The following is a 23,052-nucleotide window of genomic DNA, read 5'->3' as shown; positions in this document are numbered from 1 at the left end:
GCCTTAATGGCCAGATAGTTGCTTCATACGTATCGTATGGAATATAAAGCGTACAGTGCAGCGGTTCGAGTCTAATTAATTTGTTTTTGATGAGTCGTCGCGGCCGGAGTATGCGGCCTGAAAAGCCGACGAATTAAGTCGAAACGAGAGGATGAATCATAAAACGTAGGAAGCGAACGAGGTTTCTGGATAATCGTGCTTGCCCCCGATTAGCCTTAATCGCGTGACTGATAATAGGACTCGCGTCGAAAATTCCCACTGGCAAGTGTACGCTATCTGTTATCCGCTATCTCGTCGTTTCGCTCTTTCCCCTTGTAGACGCTCGATGCAAGCACGGACGCGATCAGTTGCATGGAAAATTATTCCCGAGGTGCTACGGATCTTCGTTATCTTCTTTGTTCATTTCGCGGTCGAGTGTGTTTCTCTTCGATAGCAGAAGGAGGAAAATCGAATGGGCGATACTTTGCAGATATTTTTGTGAGTCTTTTGTAATCAGCGAAAGAGTTGATTTTAAGTTGATTTTCCTGTCAGCAGAGAACTGTTTCGTTTTGGATGAATTTGCTTTTGGATCTTGCATGGAGAGTATTCTGTATTTATCTATTATACGTTTCGACTTATTTTTATCATCTTACGTTCGCTCGTGCAGACTATTTTCTGTTTCTTGAAAATCTAGATGACTCTTTTTGTTATTAGAGTAAATATTATGCAACATTTAAGAATAGAATCTTAGAAGTGTCTTTAACGTTAGTTAAGTCGGAGCGGTTACCTTTTTTATTATTCGCTTACCTTATTTCTTATTGCCAAAGCACAGATGATCTCCTTTTATCGTAAGAAACGTAAATAATCTTCTTCTTATTATTTTTCCATTATTACGTCTGCTACAGTTCTTTTCGTTATTTCTTTAGATTTCTCTTATCTCTTTATCGTCAATTATAATCGATCTTTATCTTTGTTAAGGGCACGCGTGATACTTCTTCGTTATTAGGGACAGAATACACAGATACCACTGTATCATTGTCAGGTAATGAATACAAGTAATACTTGTTTTCTAAAAGGTTCAGCTCTCTGGCAAAAATTAAATTTCATCGGCTAGGCCTTTCTTCGTCTCTAACCACGAATAATTTTGAACATTTTCATCCTATCGACTTGCAGAACGTGGCTTGACCAAAGAACGATATTTACGGAAGAAAGGTAAAGGTCACTGAATCGTTATAATGAACGATCTTACATTCCATTATAATTATAGAATTATCATTTTTCTTAGGACAGTTATTAAAAAAAAAAAAGTCAAGCAGCAGCAATATGAGTAAAACACGAGTAACAGTGTTATCGAACCGTGTTAAGTATACACAATAGAACTACTGTTTTACGAACACTTTAAATACTAACATTCTATCTTTCAAACTCTCGTTTCTCCATTATGTGCTCCTAATGAACCGGGTCACGAATAAAGTATCCATATATCAACTAACAGAACTTCCCTGCCATCCTTGTCATCCGGTATAAAACTTTGTAGCGATTTCTATTGAATCTACTTACTGCCACGATAAAAGTTATAAAAGTCTTGTAACATAAAATCTATTTACTGGGGAAGAATAGTGAAGATTTTGCTCGTTGAATAGTGGGATTTTTGAATGTGCTTTTCAGCATCGATTTAAGATGGTGTATAATAAAATAGAATTCTTATTACGCTATTTTTTAAACCTTTTGCGGAATGATGTCTATTCAAAGGTTTAATAACAATGAATTTCATTTGTTACTGCCATTCTATGAATCTTATTATTCTAGAGCGAAAATTGTATTTTGCTATTTTTAAAAGCCTCTTGCGTATTAATATTTAACGGTTTGTCGCTGTCACATTTTAAATCTTCGAAAAAGCTTTTATTATTTTATCCGAAGAAGCTTCTGTAGTAATATTTAAAAGTATAAAGGTAATAAATTTATATTGTTATCTTTATACTTCGAATCCTCGAAAAGAATCAAATACAGAAGAATAATCAAACAGACAGCTTGTCTATATAATCAAGAGGTATGAATATTTTCTGTGAGATCGGAATAATTAGAAAGGTTATAGACATTGCAGCAATTATAATTCGTAACGCTTTTACTATCAGAAAGATAAAATCACTGCATCTTATTCCATCAAGATTGGACTGCGTCCAAAGATCGAGCGTTTTCTGTCATCTGGAATTACTCACAAGCTTCCACTTACTAAAATAGAAAAATCAACTCACCATATCATGCTGAAACGTCGAAAGAACATATTTCTGTGATGCTGGAACTGAAAAAAACGACGACAAAGTTTTCTATAATTTTGAAACTAATTAATATACTGCGAACGTTTATTCATTTATTGGGAATGTCAGATAAAAGTAAATTTAAAGGCAAAGTGCACAGAATGCGCATAATGCTATAAAACGTACAAAACTGTTAAGTTATATTCAATAAGTGAAATAAATCTCCTATAAGTTTCATTTCCATAGCTATCTTCGAAGAAATACGAATTTGCACAAATATCCGCTATTTATCGATTACGATTGATTATAAAATTCCTGTTCATCGAAATGGTTAACGTGACTCGACGTGTCACGCTAAAAGTATCAAAGAATTCGCCAAAAAATGTTTTTACACGAATCTTTGTATTAATGCTACCGATCGAAATTCTGCTAAAAAAGTTGATCAATTTTACCATAGAAAATTATTAACGATAGAAGCACCGACGATAGAAGATTATCGATTTGATGAGAGGAAATTGTCGACTGATTCGTGATATGTATACTTTAATACGAGCGTTGTGTCGGCTGCCTCGCGCGATAACGATTATCGAGACAAAGGATCATTTGTTTTTATATAATATGTATGTCGGAGATGAAAGCACATCGGGGCCTTTCTTTTGAAATGTTTGGGAAGGTCCCCGATACTTTAGTCCAGGCCTTTTATTACAGCTGTACTTAAATAATAAAAACTGAGAAACAGTTTTTTATGACTTAGTCCGAGTACGGGTACCCGAGATTTATGACAGTAGGCTTGAACTCGAAATGACATAACGGTAGCTGAACGTAGCCACGGTCACGGGAGGAACGTGTAGCTAACAGAGATATGGAGTAATTAAATAGCTCTCCTTAAAAACAAAGATCGACCCGAGGGGTACAGAGAGGCACGAAGATGAGTATATAAGGGCAGTTCCACTTGGATTAAGATACTACTTACTTGAGTTCTACTTACACCGTGGACGAGTACGTTGAATCACACCTGAATCGTCGATCAGTAAGTTGAGTTTGATTTAGACCGTGGAAGAAGTCGCATTCGTCATCCCGTTGACCGTGGATTCGTTATCGAGTATAAGATCATTGTCATTCGCATTCCGAGTATCTAATTACCACGGTTACTTGTCAAATTCTGTCATAATCATAATTGTGCTCGTAAATATCCTCGTTCTTGCATAACAACAATGTCTGATCCAAAGAAAGATTCGTTGCACGCCCCTAACTCTGATGATAATCCGACATGTAATTTCATGGAAGCGTCCATCGTTCGCTATACCCTCTTGTCTCTACGAATAGTAATTTTTCCACTATTTTTTCGTGTAATAATGTTTTATTTCGTATTTCATATGTAATTTTACGTAACATAAAATAATCAGATCATAAGGAGCTTGATTGAAAAATATTGCTAGAAAAATATCGTATTATATTCATAATATACATTGCGTTATATTTATCTATTAAAATAAATTTATAGGTCGAAAGAGATTATTCAATTTTCATATTCATTATTTATTCTGATTATTATCGAAGAGATTATTAAAATTTCAATTAAATTTGCGTCAACAAAGCGTCTGTGCGCTTTGCAATCGATACATCCATTGTCCAAGATATTACTAATTTTAAATACCGTAAATTAAAAATGTTGTTGCGATAGAACTTCCAATTTATGTACAACTTTATCTTCTATCTTATATTAACGAGTACGCATGTTTCAAAAACCTTTGATAAAACATATAGCAATATATTATTTTGTAAGAAGATAGGAATAATTCTAATACTTTTAATTTCTTTACGTTAGGGCAACGCGTTTCTCGTCCGTTAATATCTTTTTAACAATTTTATCCATTCGCGTGTTCTATTTTAAACTAATTGCACTTGAACTCTTATCTGAAGTTATAAGATAAATGTTTCGGACTGCAAGCAAGAGGATATCTCTGACGCTTGAGAAATGAAGACTCTGGAGGGATTAGTGTGACTAAATGGTAGCGATCACTGTGTGTGTAAATGTGTTTAAGAGGGTGTCTTTCCAAGGGCGATGAACAAGAAAAGGGTGAAACCAAATGGTTTCGTATTTAAAGAGTATGCATTTAAAGAAACTACGTTATTCGTTTGCTAAACCGCAGTCTACTTCAAATACCTATAAACTACTTTATTTTATTATATTAAATTTATTATATTAAATTTATCACATTGATTCTTTTATTGTTTAAAAACGAGTTAGTTTGCCTTTTGTTAAACTATTAATATGGGAGAATTTTCTTTAAATATTAGTTCAATCGCTTTTATCCGACGATTTAATCTGACGAAACCTTCTTTTCACACGAACATGAGTTTTGTCAAAATTTCCTGGAAACGTGACAAGTTTACCATTCGGTATTTCAACTTTCACGATCCTCTTCCTCTCGGAGAAGAACCTAGGCGTGGTTCTTGAGACAGCTAATAGGCATTCTTGCTTCGACACATTCCAGGTAGTCATGATATCTGTCGAAAGTCCTCTTATAACCTTCAACTTCTTCTCTAGAAATGGAAACCTTTCGAAGCAGCAAGAAATTTCTTCCAACGAAGAGAGTTCCTTGGGACGTATAAATATTCCATCTCACTCCTTGAAATTTAAACGAGTAAAGAAATGTCCTTAATGTTATCAAAGTGAAAATTGTTTTCAGTATTTTTTACATTATTTCTTAACATTTTTACAGTACAATTTCTTCGTATAAATTTATATATAATTTTTATTTTATGCATTTTATGTACCATTAAAATATAACTACATGTACTAACATACGTGGAATTTTCTGCACGAGTTTTATTCGCGTAAAATGTTTTCTTACGAATTCGCGCGTAAAAAACAATTAGGCAATCGAATAATAACGTACACGTTGAAATATCTCAAAAATCTTGTTTACGCGCCTTGCGCATCTTATTACAACGATCGCCGATCACGAGTTAATGTTATTTCAACATTCCAGTCTGCGTACACGATACAAATACATCATCCGTTTAAATCGAAGTTCACCTACTTTCTTTCGCGCATTTTCTTTCAAATCGTCGATATCGTTATTCAGATACGACAATCTCTGCTGTGCGATAATATTTTACGTCGAAAGAAGATGCGTTCAACGAGTTAAGTACGACTTGGAAGCGAGGAAATGGAAAAAGAATTCTGTTTTTGTAGTATGCTCGCTTATCGCTGAATGGACGATAATGAACATTAAGTCATGTTGAAACAATGATTGAAAACAGTGGTTTGTTTGATTTCAGCGCGATCAGACTGGCGGCACAGAAAAACTGAATGGAGGCACCGGCAGTTGGACGCTTTAAAATCCTTGCGTTGTTGACGATATGGCTGGTCCAGCTTGCGGTGCCCGGCGCCGTCGCGTCTTACAGCATCGGGGTGGGCAGAGCGGATGCTACCGGACCCGCTGCTGAAATTGTTTTTGTAAGTATCGTACGAAAGTATCATGTTCGAACAAGTATTTACCATAGAAATTATAATATGTTGAAATTACAAGATGTTCGTTACTAGAGAGCGAATTTATATCTTTGTGCGCATCATTAAAGAAATAGAACATAGATAAACATCCTGTTTATCCCCCAACTATTATGAATAGTATTTTACTTTGGGTATTTCGTATATTCTTCCATGTTATACGCGTTATATCTTTGCACATCCAATTCAATTTTATAGAACGAAAAATAATTCCGATTCGACGGAACGAATTATGCAACGGAGTTGAGCAACAAACAACCGACAGAAGCGACGCAAAGTCGTGTTCCTTGTATTCTTACAGTGGTTCACGGGAATTGTTTGTTTTCTAGATGGGCTACGCGAAGATCGATCAGAAAGGATCAGGAATACATCTTCGAACATTCTCCCGCGCATTCATCATCGACGATGGCGAGGAGAGGTTCGTCTTCGTTAGCGTGGATAGCGCTATGATAGGAAACGGCGTTCGTCAAACGGTAATCCCACTTGCATCCTTTCATCTTCGCTCTTTGATATAAATAGAAAAATAAATAAAAATTTTGAATTTTTCGAACACAAAGTTCGCAGATCAAATCTAATTAATTGTATTTATCCGCATCTTTCATCCTTTTATCGATGATAATTAAAGATGTTGAGATAGACAAGCACTATAGTACGATTGAAAATGTTTTCCATCGAGATATTGTTCGATAGTAATTTAAAGATAAATTCAATTTAAAATAATTAAAAAATGATTTCTAAGGAGACATTAACGAATGTTTGTTTAAATCGAAATTATTTATTACAAAGAGTTACAATATTCTTGGAATCTTTCTTCGTATATTTATCTTATTATGTTATTTCTCTGTCTTTCATTTTTGTGTAACATGCATTTGTGTATGTATATGCAAAGTATCCTGGTAATCGTAGCATAATTAACAAGGGGAGATTCTACGTGGAAAAATAAGTGAGAAACGTAGGATAAAATTTCTTTATGCGACGCTTCGTTTTCGATTCATTTCAAAGTGTTCTACTCGGAAATAAAGTTTCAATAATTTTTACTTATTGGGTTTATACAGGTTGTAAAAATTTGTGTTCCTGATAAAATATGTTGGTTGTTACAGGTGTTGCAGAATCTTGAAAAAGAGTTTGGCAGCCTATACACAGAGAAAAATGTGATGATCAGTGCAACTCACTCGCACTCCACACCCGGTGGATTCATGTTGCACATGTTGTTCGATATTACGACATTCGGTTTCGTTCAAGAGACCTTCGATGCTATGGTCAAGGGAATCACGAAGGTAATTTCTTCGAATTAAAAATACCTACACGATTAAATCTTTATCATCATCGTATAACGTTGATAAATTTTATATATTGTAGAAACGCGTCAATTTTTCATTCTCCTTATACTCAACTATGAACCTTCGAACGATCAAATTCAATTTACAATCTTGAGGAATGAAATGAGAAAATTAAAAAACTAATGTTATAATACATGTTATAATAGATTTGTATTTCTTATATTAATAAATGCTTTATCGTATGATCATCTAATCGATAAATATCGTATAAATTTTACAGAGTATTCAACGTGCTCACTATGCCATAGTTCCAGGCAGAATATTCATCACCCATGGAGAAGTTCATGGTGTGAACATTAATAGAAGTCCATCCGCTTATCTAAACAACCCAAAAGCAGAGAGAGACAAGTAAATGTCCATATTTTAACGATTAAATCATTTTTTTCCTTTCCCATGCTTTTCTTTGATTTCATTAACAATTAAATTCATTTTGTAACGTAATAGGTACAAGTACGATGTGGACAAGATTATGACACAAATACAATTTGTCGGAGCTGACAACAAGCGATTGGGTGTAATTAATTGGTTCGCGATTCATCCAACTAGTATGAATAATACTAATCGTCTATTGTCCAGTGATAATGTTGGCTACGCCTCGATTCTTTTCGAGAAAATTATGAATAACGATTCGTTGCCTGGCAAGGTAAGGATTTTAAGTATGCCTTGTTAATTATTAATTTAGAAATAATTTGATGACACGTTAATTCGGTATGGAATATTATTAAGCTACTTAGGAAAATTAAGAATTTTACTGCTTAGTTTTTAGATAAATTTCTAAGGATACCTCGAGGCATATTTAGCAATGGTTTCTCAGTTAGTTTAATTTCTCAGATATATAAGAAGTCATTAGTAAGGCGATTATTATTAACTTTTTCTCAATCCAAGTTGCATTTGGTATTTTTTGATCAATAGATCCATACCCGATAATCTTGTTTCAAGAGTTACAAATAATATATTTTCTCAATTCGTATCCTCTTATATTTTCATAATAAATTGTGTTAAGAAGCAACAACGTTCCTTCGTCATTTTTATCCAATTAAATTGTAAGACGAAGAAAGATATGGTTTATACCTTAAAGCCCACAAGAAAACATAATCTCGAGGGTTATAAAGGGATTATCCTCATTATACATTGCTTTATATTCGTACATACACACGTTGCATAATTCTATTAATCATTCAATTTATATCTACAACGTTTAAATAATTTAGAGTTTATTTAAAACGTATTTCAAATTGGCGATAAATATATTTTAAATCAATATTACGGATATATCTTGTTCAAAATTTCCTAATATATTGTAGAATATCAATCTATAATATTTGCGTAATAGAGAGAAAGAGAAAGAGAATATGCAACAACAGAACTAGAAATACATACAAATATGATGGATTTAGAGAACTTGTAAGTTCAAAGCACAGCTAGATTGTAAATAAGCACAATCACCCGTAGCGAATTTCACAGATTATCTGTATGAAAGACACGCGGTTTATCTCAGAATGTTAGATTGTTCGTATAGTTTCCATACTATAAGCCATAAGAAAATTCTGTTATAAAATTTGAGAAAATTCGTAAAATGTACGGTTCTTAAATTTATTAATATCTGTTAAATTTACAATTACAACGATTATAAAAATTACTCTTACAATTGGAAAATACGACGAGTCTATTTTTCTTGAATCGCTGATTTTTATGTTGATCGGCGGTTGCAAAGAACTATTTCAGCATAGCATATAGGTAGTTGAATTAAGAGCCTATTATAAATTTAAATTTATGAAACATTGTAAACACGATAAGGATACGACTCATCTTATACCAATTAATACTTTTGAAATATCCAAAAGAATGACAAAATACGCATTCAATTCCAAATAATTTTCAATAAGATTTATAAAATTGAATTTTAGGATCAGTTCCATATAAAAGACATAAGACTCTTCAATTATACTTGCGAGTAATATTTCACAATTTCTATTAATTACAGCTCATACAGTTAATTACTGTTTGTAATCAGCCGCGATCAGAATACAAAATTGTATCAGTCTCTAAAATTATTCTGTCCAAATTTCCATTCCCTCTTTCTTTTTCTTTATGATTTCACGAATCCAAGTAATTGTGCTAATACGAAACAAGAATACAATTGTGGATTTTGCGGGAAGTTGTAACAGAAATTCCTTGAAATCAGGGCCAATTCGTAGCAGCCTTCGCCTCCAGTAATCTTGGCGATGTTTCACCGAACACACGTGGCCCGAAATGTGAATTTTCTGGCGGTAACTGCTCCGAGCAATACACTTGCCCCAGAAAAAAGGAGATGTGTTTTGCTTCTGGGCCAGGAAAGGACATGTTCGAGAGCACCAGTATCATTGCCAACAAGATCTTCAAAGAATCATGGGTAAGTCATTCTTATTATACGCTTTTCTTATCCTATATAGGTGTAATTTTTTTTATGTGATGACATTTCACCTTCCAATATTAAAAATTTTACTACGAAGTTCTGGGAATTTTCCTCATTTAAACTGTAAGCCCTTTTGATGTTAGGAATTTTATTATTTGAAAAAGAAATTTAGATAGAAATTTATTGTAGAAATATCGTTATAATATTCTGGATACTTTTTCTATTTCAATTCTATTTTTTTCTTTTTTTTTTTACAAGATAAGATACGAACTTATCTACGTCGTTGCATGTATGTCGGTATACAAGTATCGAAGCATTACTGGATATCATACGGTACATTTGATGTAAAATTAAACATCGCTGAAAACAGAAATAATTCGAAACTTATCTTTGCCACGTTGTTATCATTCTACCACATACTGGCAGTCTAATTGTTTCGAAATTACAAACTGAGTCTATAATGAAAAATTATAGTTCGGAGGCTGAATATTTGTTAGATATTCAGATTTCTAATATACTTGATCGTTAACCGTACATATTAAATTCGAGAATCATAAGCGTATCGTTAAAAGGTAAATACAATGGTACAAAATACGTGAACCTTTCGTAAGTACAAGAATTCTTGAATAAATTTCGCGCCACTTTTAACTCTCGCTGTAACATAAACGTAAGTAATATAAAACGATTCTACGAAGGTGCAAAATAAATGACCAACGATAATAGAAAAAATGAGCGCAATGAGCATCGAGATTACTAATTACACCGTCGGTATGCCTCCAATTTTGTACACTTCCGTTTGAGAAAATTCGTAATTAGAATACTCGGCTGTTCGTTGATGAATAATAAAATCAACAGCGTAAAAGAACGCGTAAATATTCGAACATAGATACGTATATAATCTACAGGGGCATATACATATGCAGTAGAAGAGATCATGAGCATAGAAACGCAAGATAACTATCGAATAAACGAAGAAAATAGCGCTGCACTCGGGAGAGCGCTTAATGCGGAATATCGCGAGAACGAGATTAATTAAAGATGAAATAAAGTGTCGGTGTAATAAAACACTTCTGACGTTGATGGTCTAGACGGTGTCTGAACTGCTTTTCCTCGATTACGTTTGTGCTCGTTCTTTCTCTTCTCCTTCTTTTTTTTTTTTTTTAATTTGATTAGTCAGGGGATATTAATTTCAAAGAAGCCTTTCTTAAGCGACGAACAGGAAAGATGTTCTTTGTCGAACAGATTCGCAGTGATTAAATCATTATTCTGTAAATAACATTCGCTGTGATTCGTATCTTCTACTTTCTTCTTGATATTGGAACTAGCAGTCTGTAATGTATATATATGTATATATCGTGCATAAGTTAACTTAAATAATAATGATTTAAATTATATGACAGAAGTAAGATAAGTACATTGCCGTCTATAAATACAAGAATACCTACTGGTTATATTTATTCGGAAATTGTTCTAGGAAATTTTGTCCTCGAGCATTGAAATATTGCGATCTTCCAGATTTTTTACTCGGGTAGCGAAGTGACAGATGCAATTTTTTCTTTAGAAAACAATGATATGGTGTACACCATCAAAGAAGCTTGATCTGCACTTTTTCACAAAAAAATACGCAGCAAATAAATAAAACCATTTGCAGCATAGACGAAATAATTGGAAAACAGAAAATTTAGAGGAAATAAATGAAAATATTCGAAAGAATCTAAGTAATTGACGACGTCTTCGCCGATTGAAAATTTCGTCAATTAAATTTCCAATCACCTTCACATTTAACATAATATTTATTACGAAATATTCATAAATTTCTTCCCGGTTCTCCGCTCTTTCTTCTTAAATAAAATTATAAAAAGTTCCTATTAAAATTCTACATTTCTCCCGGTACCTTCGATCAAACGTCTCAAATTTCTAAGAACTACTAAAGAAAGTATAACAAAGTACGATAATTCTTTTTTTAGAGCGTTCAGCCAAATGATTATCAACATGACCACTGCTCGATTCCCTTCTAGCGTCCCTGGTGTCTGTTATCCGATCACGAAGAATTTATTTTTCATCGAATTTCTTGGCAAAATCATCGGATAAAACAGAATGGAAAGTTGTTTCGCTACTGTTCAAGTACACGAGCAAATCGTTTTTCGCCCCGAGGCACTTTCTACCGATTAACGAACAGTAAACACTCGTTTACATATCCTCCCGATAATTCGGAGGGTCGTCAGCTGGAAACTCGTTTCTTCGAATGGAAATTTCTCCTGGGAACATGTTTTTGTTATGAGCATTTCTTCTCCTTTTTTAAGTTTCGCGAGGAAGATCAAATTCCTTCGGAGACACTCATATACCTTGAACGATGAATAATTTACCATTTCTTGGCTCGTCTTTTTGGCACGCTTTCCATCTCCAAGCACCTCTAGTGATTAAAATATAATTACGCCGCGGATATTTATTCATTTATGAGAAACCTGTTTTCAGCATTTCTGCACCATTAAATTTCCCATAAATACGTATCTGAATATTTCATGTTTTCGCACGTTATGTTTGCACTGCGATATTTTTTACACCTTCAAAATATCCAAAATATAATTCTCGTTATAATATCTAGTGGATGAAATATCCCTTTCTTTAGTTGTGTTTACCACTAAATACCAGTTTCTATAAATATCCACGATTTCATTATAGAAATTAGAATTAATTTAGGATTAATCGGAAAAGTCAACGTTCGAAAATGTGGATGACTCGAATCGCTTAACCATATTTGTCATATTTCCTTGTAGCTACGATCGTTCAAGTACCTGTTTTCAAAGTATACTGTGATTATTGTGAAAGTAACTAGCAGTCGTATCTTTAATTTTATAATTTTAATAATTTACCTGCAATACATTTACTCAGTTCATAAGAAATTTCTTCCAAGGTCTGAATTTGAAACAAATTCAAAGGAAATCTTCTCGGGGAATAATGAAAGACTTTTGAGGCAAAAAGTCCGAAATTATAGAGAATAATGAATTATCAACAATAACACAGCATTGATCGATTATTAATTTATTTTCATATTATAATATACGTATTTATATAACACACTCGGTGTTGAAAAATACTGCTCCACCTTTGGAATTACACATCTCTTCTTTTTCATAAAAAATGTCTTTATTTCAAACAATAATATTTATCTCGATACACTTCGCCGCCTTTTCTCTATTTCTTCGATCGCTGCATCGAAATACACGCAAAAGAACAATTACGTCAGTTAACGTTGAAACGACGCAACATGTGCATCGGTAGCAATGAAAATGTCAGAAATCTGCGTATTGTCTATACTATAGATCCTATAGGATGCTGAAATAGTCCTTGTTTTTTAATATCTCAACCATAGTCTATCACAAATTTAACTCGATACTATAAAACGAGGGGTTAATCGTCGGCACGTCTCACTTAAATAAATTCTTTCTAACCCTGTTTCTGCTTTTTTTTTTTTTGTTTCTTCCTCTATCACTCGAATATATTCATACGATTAATAATGATGCTTTTCGTATTCCTCGTAACTATTGTAGTACGCCGGCGCAACGTATTTTGCTACGGGAATTGGTTTAGGGTGAATCGCTGGTCCGACTTTCTTAACCACCGCGTTGAAACCATTGTGATCGTCGGCAGTGTATTCGACGATTCTGACGCTACCGTCAGGCTCGTTGACGCTATAAGATCCGTGAACCACGTCACCATCGCGAACTTCGTGCTGAGTCTTCACATCCCCTGTGTGAGGATCGTGAACGCCATAGTTGAAGGTGTATTTTGGATGAGCCTATAATAGAAAAGAAGGAATTTCTACTTATATTTTGTTAATAAATAATTTATTCATAAGGAAGAGTTTCTGTCTATAATTTGCCAATGAATTTCTATTTTTATTTCTATTTGTATTTGTATATCTATTTCTATTTCTATTTATAAGTTGTTGACGATTTTCCGCTTCATTTAGTCAAGTTTTCTATTTATAAATTGCTGCCGGACAGTGGTACCGATACCAGGACCAGGTAAAATAAATTCTTCGAGATTGTGCCAATAGATCTCTATTTATAATTTGTTGATAAACGTCTATTTATAATTTCTTGGTGAATTTCTGTTTATCGTTCTACTATTTATAAATTTCTGTCGCACAGCGATATTAGTAGCGAATCCAGTAACACGAATCAATTCTTTGAAAAATTATTTCCAAAACCGCTTCTCGTTTTACGATGTTCCTCGATAATTAATCGTCAAGAAAGATTTCATACAAATTGCCATTAAATTTTTATCAAACCTAGCAACGAAGGATTAATTCCTTAAAGAACGACTTCTAAGCCAATTTTTCATTACCCCAAAATTCTCGAATTATCGTTAATCGTCGATCTTTAATAATAATTCCTTTCCAATGATGCGAACTTGGCACTACGTTCTTTCGGACATTCTCGAACAAATTATATTTTTCTACCATCAACAAAATTTCTTTTTGGACAAAGTAAGGAGAGATCGTATTTGGAATGCGTAATTTCTCGTTTTAATTTTACGCCAAACATCTTCTTGAAACATTACAAATTCTTTTTCTTTTCTGAAACGAGGACGATATTGAAATATAAAGACGAAATTACGTAATTTCAACATTTAAATTTCTCCAAAGTAGCTGCCATGTATTTTGAATGGAACGAAATTTCATAAGCGATTTTCCACGCGACGGACGTTCAAACGATCTCTAACGAGCGATCGTTACGAGAAAGCGTCGCGGAAACGTTCGCGACAATGAGATACGTCGCGGAAGAAGTTCTTATGCCAAGCACTGCTTTTCACAGGCTGGAATTTCAATTAACATAGAGGCGAGGCGAACGTCACGCCTTGTGCTCTGAACTATTTGCGATACGATACGCGATTCCAAATACAGATCGCCGATAATTAGTATCTTATCCGATGATCGACGATCGCTAATGGCGTAATTTACTACGACTTGTTTTCTGCATCGTTTGTAATCTGATCTTAATTGCAAGCGAACGATACGAAAGATATTAAGTTAAAATATTGGTTTGCCTGGAAAGTTCCTTCCGATTTTTAAGAAATTTGATCACCGCGAAAAATCATGTTGAAAAATTTTCGCCGAAAAACCTGAGGTTCTGGAAGGTTGGAATATTCAAATTGCGTGAGAGATGGAGAAAGGTTGTGGAACGAAATGACAGCTATATAATTCAGTAAATATATAACGAATCGAAATGTAAATCTAAACGAACTACAAATCTTCGTTTGTTCTTCTGGTTTTCTCTTCTTTTTGTCAAAAGTGCTTCTGTAGATGATTTTTTGTTTTGTTTTAAGAGCAAAATTTTCTACTTTTTCGAGGATATTGTAATTTTTATTCCGTAAAAAATGATTTTCCTTCTTTTAAGAATAAAACTTTTTGTCACCGCAGGCAAATGGAAATTTTTGTTCCGACAGAGATTAAAGATTTTGCCCGTAAAAATTCCGTTCGACGGTGATAGTTATAGAGGTGAAATAGCGAGTATCTCGAGTTTTACAAAGATTGTAGGTAATTTTTCAAGTGATCGAATTATTATCGGATAAGCAACGATGGAATATTTATTTTTAAGTAATTAGTTCGATATAAAGATAAATTGAACGAAAAATAGATACGATTGCTTACGTAGTAATCGTGTTCGTGATCAGCATGATGATCGTATCCGTGAGATCCATGATCGAGGGTCGCTGCAACTTGAACAGGTGAGGCGGAAACCGCGTGAACCGGAACCGCTACTGTTGGTAGAACCGCGTGTCCTTCGTATTGAACAGCGGATCCTGAGTATCCTTCGAGACCCTCGTAATCCGCGTATGAGATTCCATGACCGCCGTCGTAACCGCTTAAAACCACTGCGTGGCTGACTGCGATCGTTGCACATAAAAGGCATAGAATCTGAAACTAAAATTTATATTGACTTCTTAATTGACAATACGACTGTGCCGACGAAATTTTAGTCAAAATTTTACTGAATTTTTCACACCATAGGAAGAGCTATTATAAATTCGTCGAATTTTACAATTCTTTTCAAGCTTATTTTAAATTAAAACGTATAACGAAGCTTCTCTTTCTCTAGAATTATTAAAAATCGAGGAAGAATATCTTTTTGCGCGTCATTATAAATTTTTCTTTTCTTAAATCATCAGATCAACGATGAAATATCTTTGTCTGCTTCGTGACGATATTTTTAAAGAATCATACTCGTTTAGAAACGTAGTAAAACTCATGTTGCTTTAAAATTTGTTTAGAATTAAATAACTTGAAATTTGGAAATAAGGCAAGGAATTTTCCGTTTCTTAAAACATTAGATTCACGAAGTGATAACCACCATGCAATTTAGGTTAGCCAATTTTCACCTTCTTCTCTACCATCTTGCGCAGCATAAAGAACAATGTACAATTACTATCATCGTTTCCATGGAGAAGCTAACTGAGAAAGTAAAAAGCCAACCCATTCGTTTCCAACGCATTTGCATATGAATCTTCACGTGCGACCTAATTTTTCGGATTCGGAAAGCTTTCAATAAACGTAAGAAGCTACCTGGAGCATAGATCGTAATTTCTAAGGGATTATCGAAAGAATTCTCGAGCGTAAGCAGAAAATCTTTCCCTACGCACGATTCCTTGCTATGGAAGAAGTCGACAACCCATCAAATTGGATTTTTCGATCGGATGCTCGATTCCCGAGGCACAAGCTATTACAAAAATTTTTCCACGAGCACGCGGTATATCAGAAGCTCGTAAAACAAACGAGATTATGGCGAACGTTTCATCGGGCTAATATAGACGATGTGAACGCAACTTTAACGATAAGGTAGCGGTATTATGGGAGTGCTGATCTATCTATATCGTTGTAGTTTGCTCGAAAAATTTCGAAGAAAAATTCGCGAATGCCGTATGACGCTAACGCAGAATCACGAGTTCGTGACCTTTCGTATCAAAATCTCGTTCAAAAATTCAAGTAATGGTAAGAAGAAAAAAACTCGGATATCAGCGAAGAAATTCTTGATGAACTACGGAATACTTACAAAGATATCGGTACGTCTTTTTGTCGATTTTTCGTTGTAAAAATGTTAGAAGAAACGATGACTATCGAATTTACACGGAAATGAATTCTCGTTGAATTTGTAGAAACTTAATAATAAATTAAGAGCGAAAAATAAAATAAATATACAGAAAGCATGTTACGTTGCTGTATAACTAAGCAAAAGTCAAGCTACGTAACTTAAAATTTACCTCAAATTAAAAAACTGGTACGTTATGTGAAACTCAAAGTCCCGATAGAAACTTAAATTCAACGTAGGTTGATCAAAAATGAACTTTTATAGTGTCTTCCAATGCTACATAACAATACGCTACATAGTATCGCTAAACAATTATAGAATTTAGAGATAATAAATAAAAGGTACCCTTTAATACGAAACAAGAAAATTTTGCTAACGCTATATATAATCAATTATCTTAAATCAATGATAAAATACAACCTAAAACTTTGTATCTGAAGATGGTTACGGTTCAAAATTAACAAATTAAAGTCAGTCCCTAAATTAGAACATCTTTGCCGTTACCAAAAGTATATATTGACATTTGCCTCGAATAAAAGACGATCCAAACTCGATCGAAAGCAAAGCAAAGCTGACTCACAAATCACACGATCAACGAGATCAACGATATATTTAGCAGCTCGATCTTCCTCGTCATAAACACCAGTTTCCGTTTATAACTCGTCGATCGTTTCGGTTTACCTCGTCTGTTGGCTGAACGACACTCTCGTTAAAAGTCCCTAATCGTTAAACGTTTTTCGGCGGCAACAAAATCAACGCGAGGGGAACTTGGAAAGTCATCGTATGGCTCGAGAAAGTTTCTCGAGTTTCGTCTTTCGCGTCGCTTCACGAGCTCTTCCCTTCCCGAGAAAAGTGTCCTTTTTCACTTTCTCGCGTCGACCTTGCTCCGTAAACTAATACGAATCCACGGAAGTAGCTACACCGCTTCCGTATTTCGCCTACGGATCATAGACCACAAAACGTTATACAGAAACATATCGACGACCCGACAAAAGAAAGAATCGAAGCTGATAGCTCTTGGTACCGCGGCGGATAAATCTTTCTCGAGGTCATCGTCTTTTCAATACGCGATCGAAGAAACGAATTTTTTTTATGGAAACATATAAATAGAATTCCAATATCGAGTAGAGAACTTTTGGAGAATTTTTCATCTTTTTTTCGAAGCGAATGATTGTAAATTTCTAGTATTTTTCTTTTTTCTTTTTTTTTTTACTGAAATGTACTTGGAAAATTCTATATTCTATATTTTCTGGTACGAGGAAATGTACTTTATCAATCTTTTACCGTATAAAAAAGTGTATAAGTATAACTCCTTTTTAGAAAAAAAAGCTTCTCGTTAGATCATTTACCGACAGTTTAATTAAGTTCTAAACACTTCCTTACTACATAGAAACTTTCCAAAAATACCATCGAACAACTTCCATCAATGAAACACTTGTTTTCACAGAAACCTCCGTTTCAGCATAAACGGACCTTCCAAAAACCACCAGAAATAGAGCTTTCACCGGACAAAGTATCACCTGCAATGTACAGCACCTATTAATAACACCTGTAACTTGCTCGAAAAGCAACATATATAACCCACGGCTTACCCTTCCATCTTCGAATTTCTCTCAGAGGTAAAATACACATAAACATCTCTCAACTGGTCGAGGAGAATATCTTTTCCTGGCTGACCATTTGCCAACTATTATTTACCTATCCATCCAACCAATGTGTAGAGCAATAAACTGCCAGCTATAAATATTAGGACACCTGCTCGTTACATTTATCGCAAAACTCTAACAGATTTTACTTTAATTTTAATATCAAATTACTCAACATTAATATACAATTAATTGCCGTCAATACTATTTTACGTTGCAAGGCACGTCGTATGATACGACTCGAGTAACAGATTCGCGAGGAAGTGGATAAAAGATAAAAGCAGTGGAAAGTACTCAATGTGAGTTAACGTATTATGAGCGACGTATATTCCAATTATTCAGAGGGTGCAGAAGCACATAGTACGAAACGCGAAAATTAAAGCAGCAAGCATAAACGAATCTCTGAAAAACACCTCGAGCTAACCTACCACCGATACGAAATAGCACCTATACTATACGATAACTATGTAGTAACGTCTTTAACCAGTCATCTACATCTCCCACCTTACACCTTTCCATCTTCAAACTTCTCTCAGAAGAAAAATATACACAATCGTTCCCTCGCCGTTCGAATCGTACATTATTTCCTGGCCCCTTGTCAATATACAGATATTCCAACTATTCTAACTATCGATGGTGCGTAGAATTACAAAACGCGAGAGTTAAAGTAGCAGATATAAACGAATCTTCGAAAGATACCGCAAACTAACCTACCACGTTGAAATACCATCTGTACCAAACGATATCGACTTCCTTCGAAAATCAATATATCCCTTCCCTTACTATTTCATCTTGAGACTTCCTTCAGAGCAAGAGTACACAAAAGCATCCCTTAATTAACCGAACCAAACGTTAACTCCTGGCTGACCCGATATACAGCGTACATTCCAATTATTCAGAGGGCGAATTAACACGAGAATTAAAGCAGAATCAACGAAAGAGGCTACATAGATGTCCGAAAGAAAAACTTGCACGGTGTCACGCGCGCACACGGTCCCGGCGGTTTCCGGTTCTCCCGTCGTACCTTCGGCATTGTGGTCGATGCTGCGTGTCCCGTGTGTTGCCGGTGTATGCGAAAACAGCGCGATACTCACTGATAGCCGTTATTCCGAAACGATGCCCTTATATCTATCTCCCACCCGCGCCGCGTCTTTCGTTCCGGGCAAAAGCCCTCGTCCTCCTACTGCGTTACCCGTGTGCCACGACGCTCCCACCTCAACCAAACGATCCTCTCCACGTTTTTCCTTGGAGGAGAAGAGAGGGTGGCGAGGCGACGCGTCCACGTGCCGGCGAAAGGATGCCTCGGTCTCTTGCGGACACTTCCGGTCGGCCGCGAGGACTCGCGGCTCGAGTCGCGGTTGTCGATGCATCCAGAGATTCGATTTCGTGACGCGCGGTTGCGATTGTGGTTTCGAATGATTTTGAATTTGCATTTGCTTTATTGCGTAGGGATGTTGACCTCTCCGCGTATTTTCTCCCATCCTCCTATGCACGGATCTTCTTAATTTAGTTACAGTATTTTATAGTGGAAAATGTAGCGAGAGGTTATTGAGTTGTGGAGTCGTCGAATTCGATGTGGATTCTTCGGTTTGCATTAAACTTGGCTTTCTTAATTATCGTGTTTGTTAGTACTTTAGAATTTTCTGAAGGACCAGTCCGAAGAATTTTGAATTTAGATAGCTTATTTCTCAGGAAGGCTAACTTTTTCGAGTACTTTAAGCAGGAACATCATCCGTTATGGATTGTTTGCTTTCGGTTAGGTTCGGCTTGTTGAATTTCTCGTATTTTATACGAACGATAAGTTGTAACGCGATTTTATCTGGAAACGTTCTTCGAGTCTTCTGCAAGAGCCACAAATTGTGATTGGATTCCGTTAAATTGACTCAAATTTATAGTAAATTTGAACTACTTTACGAAGCATGGACAAACGCGACATTCTTCCTCCAAATTAGATTTCGCTCGATGTCTGCATCTCCTAGACATGATGGCCTGTAAAGTGATTTACTTTTGTCTTAGATTTATCGACATTTGATTCTTTACACGCGATTTACACTAGTCTTTTAATAGTCGATTGGACAATCGGACGATCAATTAAACAATGTTATCTTTGTTATCCAACGAAAGAACGGACAAAAGCTTGTATTTCGACTCAGTTACCGATATTTCGACGCAATTCCCAAGTAGGAATTAAGCTTTCGACTATTACGGATGCATTTTCATTGCTACGATTTTCACAATCTATTCCCCTTGAAAAACATGAGACAAAGTTTCAGACGCTTCTGCAACGCGATTCTGCACACTCGCGTTCCACGCGTAAATCCGGTAGGAAGAGAAGAAATTAATTTAGCAAGAAAACCAGCTCGTTGAGAAGGAATAGGCGTGGTCCCTGCGAACGTTACGTTAGGGAATGTCGTAATATATTAGCCGACTCGAAACAAAGCTCGCTCGTGTGCCCACGGGCACGAATAATGGAGCACAGAGCGACAAAGTTGCGCCGAAGTCGCGATGCAATCGCAAAACAATCTAAATAATCCCTCTGTTCGCGCTAACGACCCTTTATCCCGTTCCACTTACTCGGCTACGTGTGAAGTTGCTCTCGCAATCGCCTCGTTTTTTGCTATTTAACAATTTACCAGGACTGATGACTCGGAAATACCTCGAAAATCAACAGGATCTTTCGTAAATTTGCTCGTTCGTTGCGATCTTAATTCGAAAGAAATTGAGCTCAAACGTGAACCTTTTAGTACTCTACTGTTGCATTAGATGGCTATTAATGGCGAGTTTTTCTACTTTCCTGACGCGATTCAGAGGAAACAGTTGCTTTTAATTGTAGATTTGAAGCCAACTTTTTATGCTTCGTTGAGTTTTTGTAATGAGATTTCGTTACGAAATTTTGAAGGAAACGAAAGAAATTTTATATAAGGAGGCTGATTCGTTGGTGTTCTATGATAATTTCCAAAACTGAAGCTTTTGGCAACCTGCTGTTCTGGAAAGACGAGTTAACTCGTCATTCAGGTTCCTAGCCTCTTGGACATAATTATTTCTTTATTTATGAGAGTCTCTTATTTTGAAACGCGTTGCTTCGTTCTTGCAATACACTAGTAACGTCATGTTTGCATTCGCGATCAAATTTGAAAAAGCTAACATTTATGAATCTTCCTATCGGACAAACACTAGGTACGTTTAACTCCGTGTAACCGTTTACTGTAAAGGATACTGTAAAAAGTATTAAATTCATACAAAAGTTACTCTGGGTAACTTAATGAACCTTAAACGATAAAACGCCGTTCATAATTTTTATTATGTAAAACATAAAATACAAGCTAAAACGAAGTACCTGAAGAGTACAATTAAATCATTTGTTCGAAACTGTTGTAGTCCATTTATAATGTAATTGTAGCAATTTGGCGTTAAGATCTTTTTTCTTATTTTTTCTTTCTTTTTAAAGCGACCACAACCTTTAGCGAGTTTGAGACGAAATGACTTTGTCGAGCAAAGTCTTACGCATCGCACTTGAAGTGACGCAATAGTAGAGTATCCACGACAGAGCTCGTTTGTCTACCCGAACGAATGGTACTGCTCCCTTGCACATTAAGCACGCCTGTATAATCACGGAAATGCTTCGTATATGGACGTTATGCAAAGCGACGATTTCGCTCGTTTATTGCCATCAGCAAAGTCGGCCAAGTGCGAACGATACAGAAAAAAAAGATATCATTTCCAGTTATCGATAAAAAGAGAAACTTCTGCCTGATCTTGTTACGAGCGCGCATTCTTCCGGAAAACGTGTTCGCAATCTTGAATTAAATTAATTAAAAAGATTTACAAGCTACGCCACATCGAATTTAATTTCCAAATCTTATATCGATTAAAGTGATATTTAAAAATTCTAACACTGCTCATTGAGTCAAATTTTTGAAACCTTCAATAGGAATTACGCTCGAAAGTAACAAATTGTCGACATAAATTGTTCAATATCAAATGAAACTTGCAAATTTCAAAATTACATATTGTATTAAATCGATAGATTTCAAATTACATGAAATACGTTATTAGATACGTCGAATGAAATTTGTAATTCTAAGATTAAATTAAAAGTTTAGCGATTTAGTTCAAAATACGATTGAATTTAAAAATGAGTCAACCGTAATTGAACTTAATTTTTCAATACTAAATTAAATTAAGTTAAAGAATTTTTCGTCAAAACGTTAGCATAAAAATATATTTCTTCGGTCGAACGTAACGATATAAGTCATTGTCGATGTGATGCAAAAAAATGAGTACCGAGAGACAACGTTGGTATTCAGTGCGTTGATTCGCGAATCGAGATAAAAATTCGCTGGAACGCGGACGAGATTTGGATCAAGTTCTGCATCCTTACCGTGAGTTGACATAAAGATACAGGTCTTTCCACCCTTACGTGATTCACGTACGTGTGTCTCATTTTCAATTCAAATATCAACGAATACAGGATGGCTGCCATAGGTCACGTATGTTTTAAAAAAGGAACTCGAATCTTTACAGATTCTACGTTGTAAAAATTTTGCTGTTTGAAATACGAAGGAACATTACATACGGCAGAATACGTTCGTTTGCGAACAAATTTGGAATTTTAATTTCGAATTTTTATTTCTTAGGAGAAATTTGTATTTTACATTTAAACTCTGTTGTTGACATTTTTCAAAGAAACATTTCATTCTGAATTTCAACTCGCCGGATCAAATTTCGAAAACGATGTTCGTATTTCGATCTCGACGTTTGTTTCAGGTTTGAACTTTCCATTTCGAAATTTAGTGACGAAATTGTCGTTTAATTTCAATTTATTC

General features: G+C 35.1%; 2 protein-coding genes across 3 annotated transcripts in view; one reads left to right on the top strand and one right to left on the bottom strand.

The window, feature by feature from the left end:
* Positions 1-23,052, top strand: part of LOC132914303 (neutral ceramidase) — a 46,848-nt gene that overhangs the window by 5,293 nt on the left and 18,503 nt on the right. The window contains exons 1-7 of one of the 2 annotated variants that reach the window (XM_060973298.1): positions 316-477; positions 5,526-5,703; positions 6,084-6,227; positions 6,855-7,031; positions 7,315-7,442; positions 7,539-7,737; positions 9,280-9,486. In XM_060973298.1, coding sequence (XP_060829281.1) covers positions 5,557-5,703; positions 6,084-6,227; positions 6,855-7,031; positions 7,315-7,442; positions 7,539-7,737; positions 9,280-9,486 — 1,002 coding nt within the window. In that variant the 5' untranslated portion in view covers positions 316-477; positions 5,526-5,556. Of the gene's footprint in view, positions 1-315; positions 478-5,525; positions 5,704-6,083; positions 6,228-6,854; positions 7,032-7,314; positions 7,443-7,538; positions 7,738-9,279; positions 9,487-23,052 lie in introns of those variants that run through there. The other variant, XM_060973297.1, reaches the window with a different exon arrangement.
* LOC132914328 (cuticle protein 19-like) lies at positions 12,515-19,427 on the bottom strand. The gene is made up of 3 exons (XM_060973365.1): positions 19,251-19,427; positions 15,146-15,418; positions 12,515-13,288 (listed from the first exon to the last, which is right to left on the bottom strand). The coding sequence occupies exons 1-3, from the start codon at positions 19,257-19,259 to the stop codon at positions 13,001-13,003; spliced, it is 570 nt and encodes a 189-aa protein (XP_060829348.1). The 5' UTR covers positions 19,260-19,427; the 3' UTR covers positions 12,515-13,000.

The sequence above is a fragment of the Bombus pascuorum genome, chromosome 14 (assembly GCF_905332965.1).
Source record: "Bombus pascuorum chromosome 14, iyBomPasc1.1, whole genome shotgun sequence".
Lineage (NCBI taxonomy): Eukaryota > Metazoa > Arthropoda > Insecta > Hymenoptera > Apidae > Bombus > Bombus pascuorum.
This window is presented reverse-complemented; position numbering and strand designations above follow the sequence as displayed.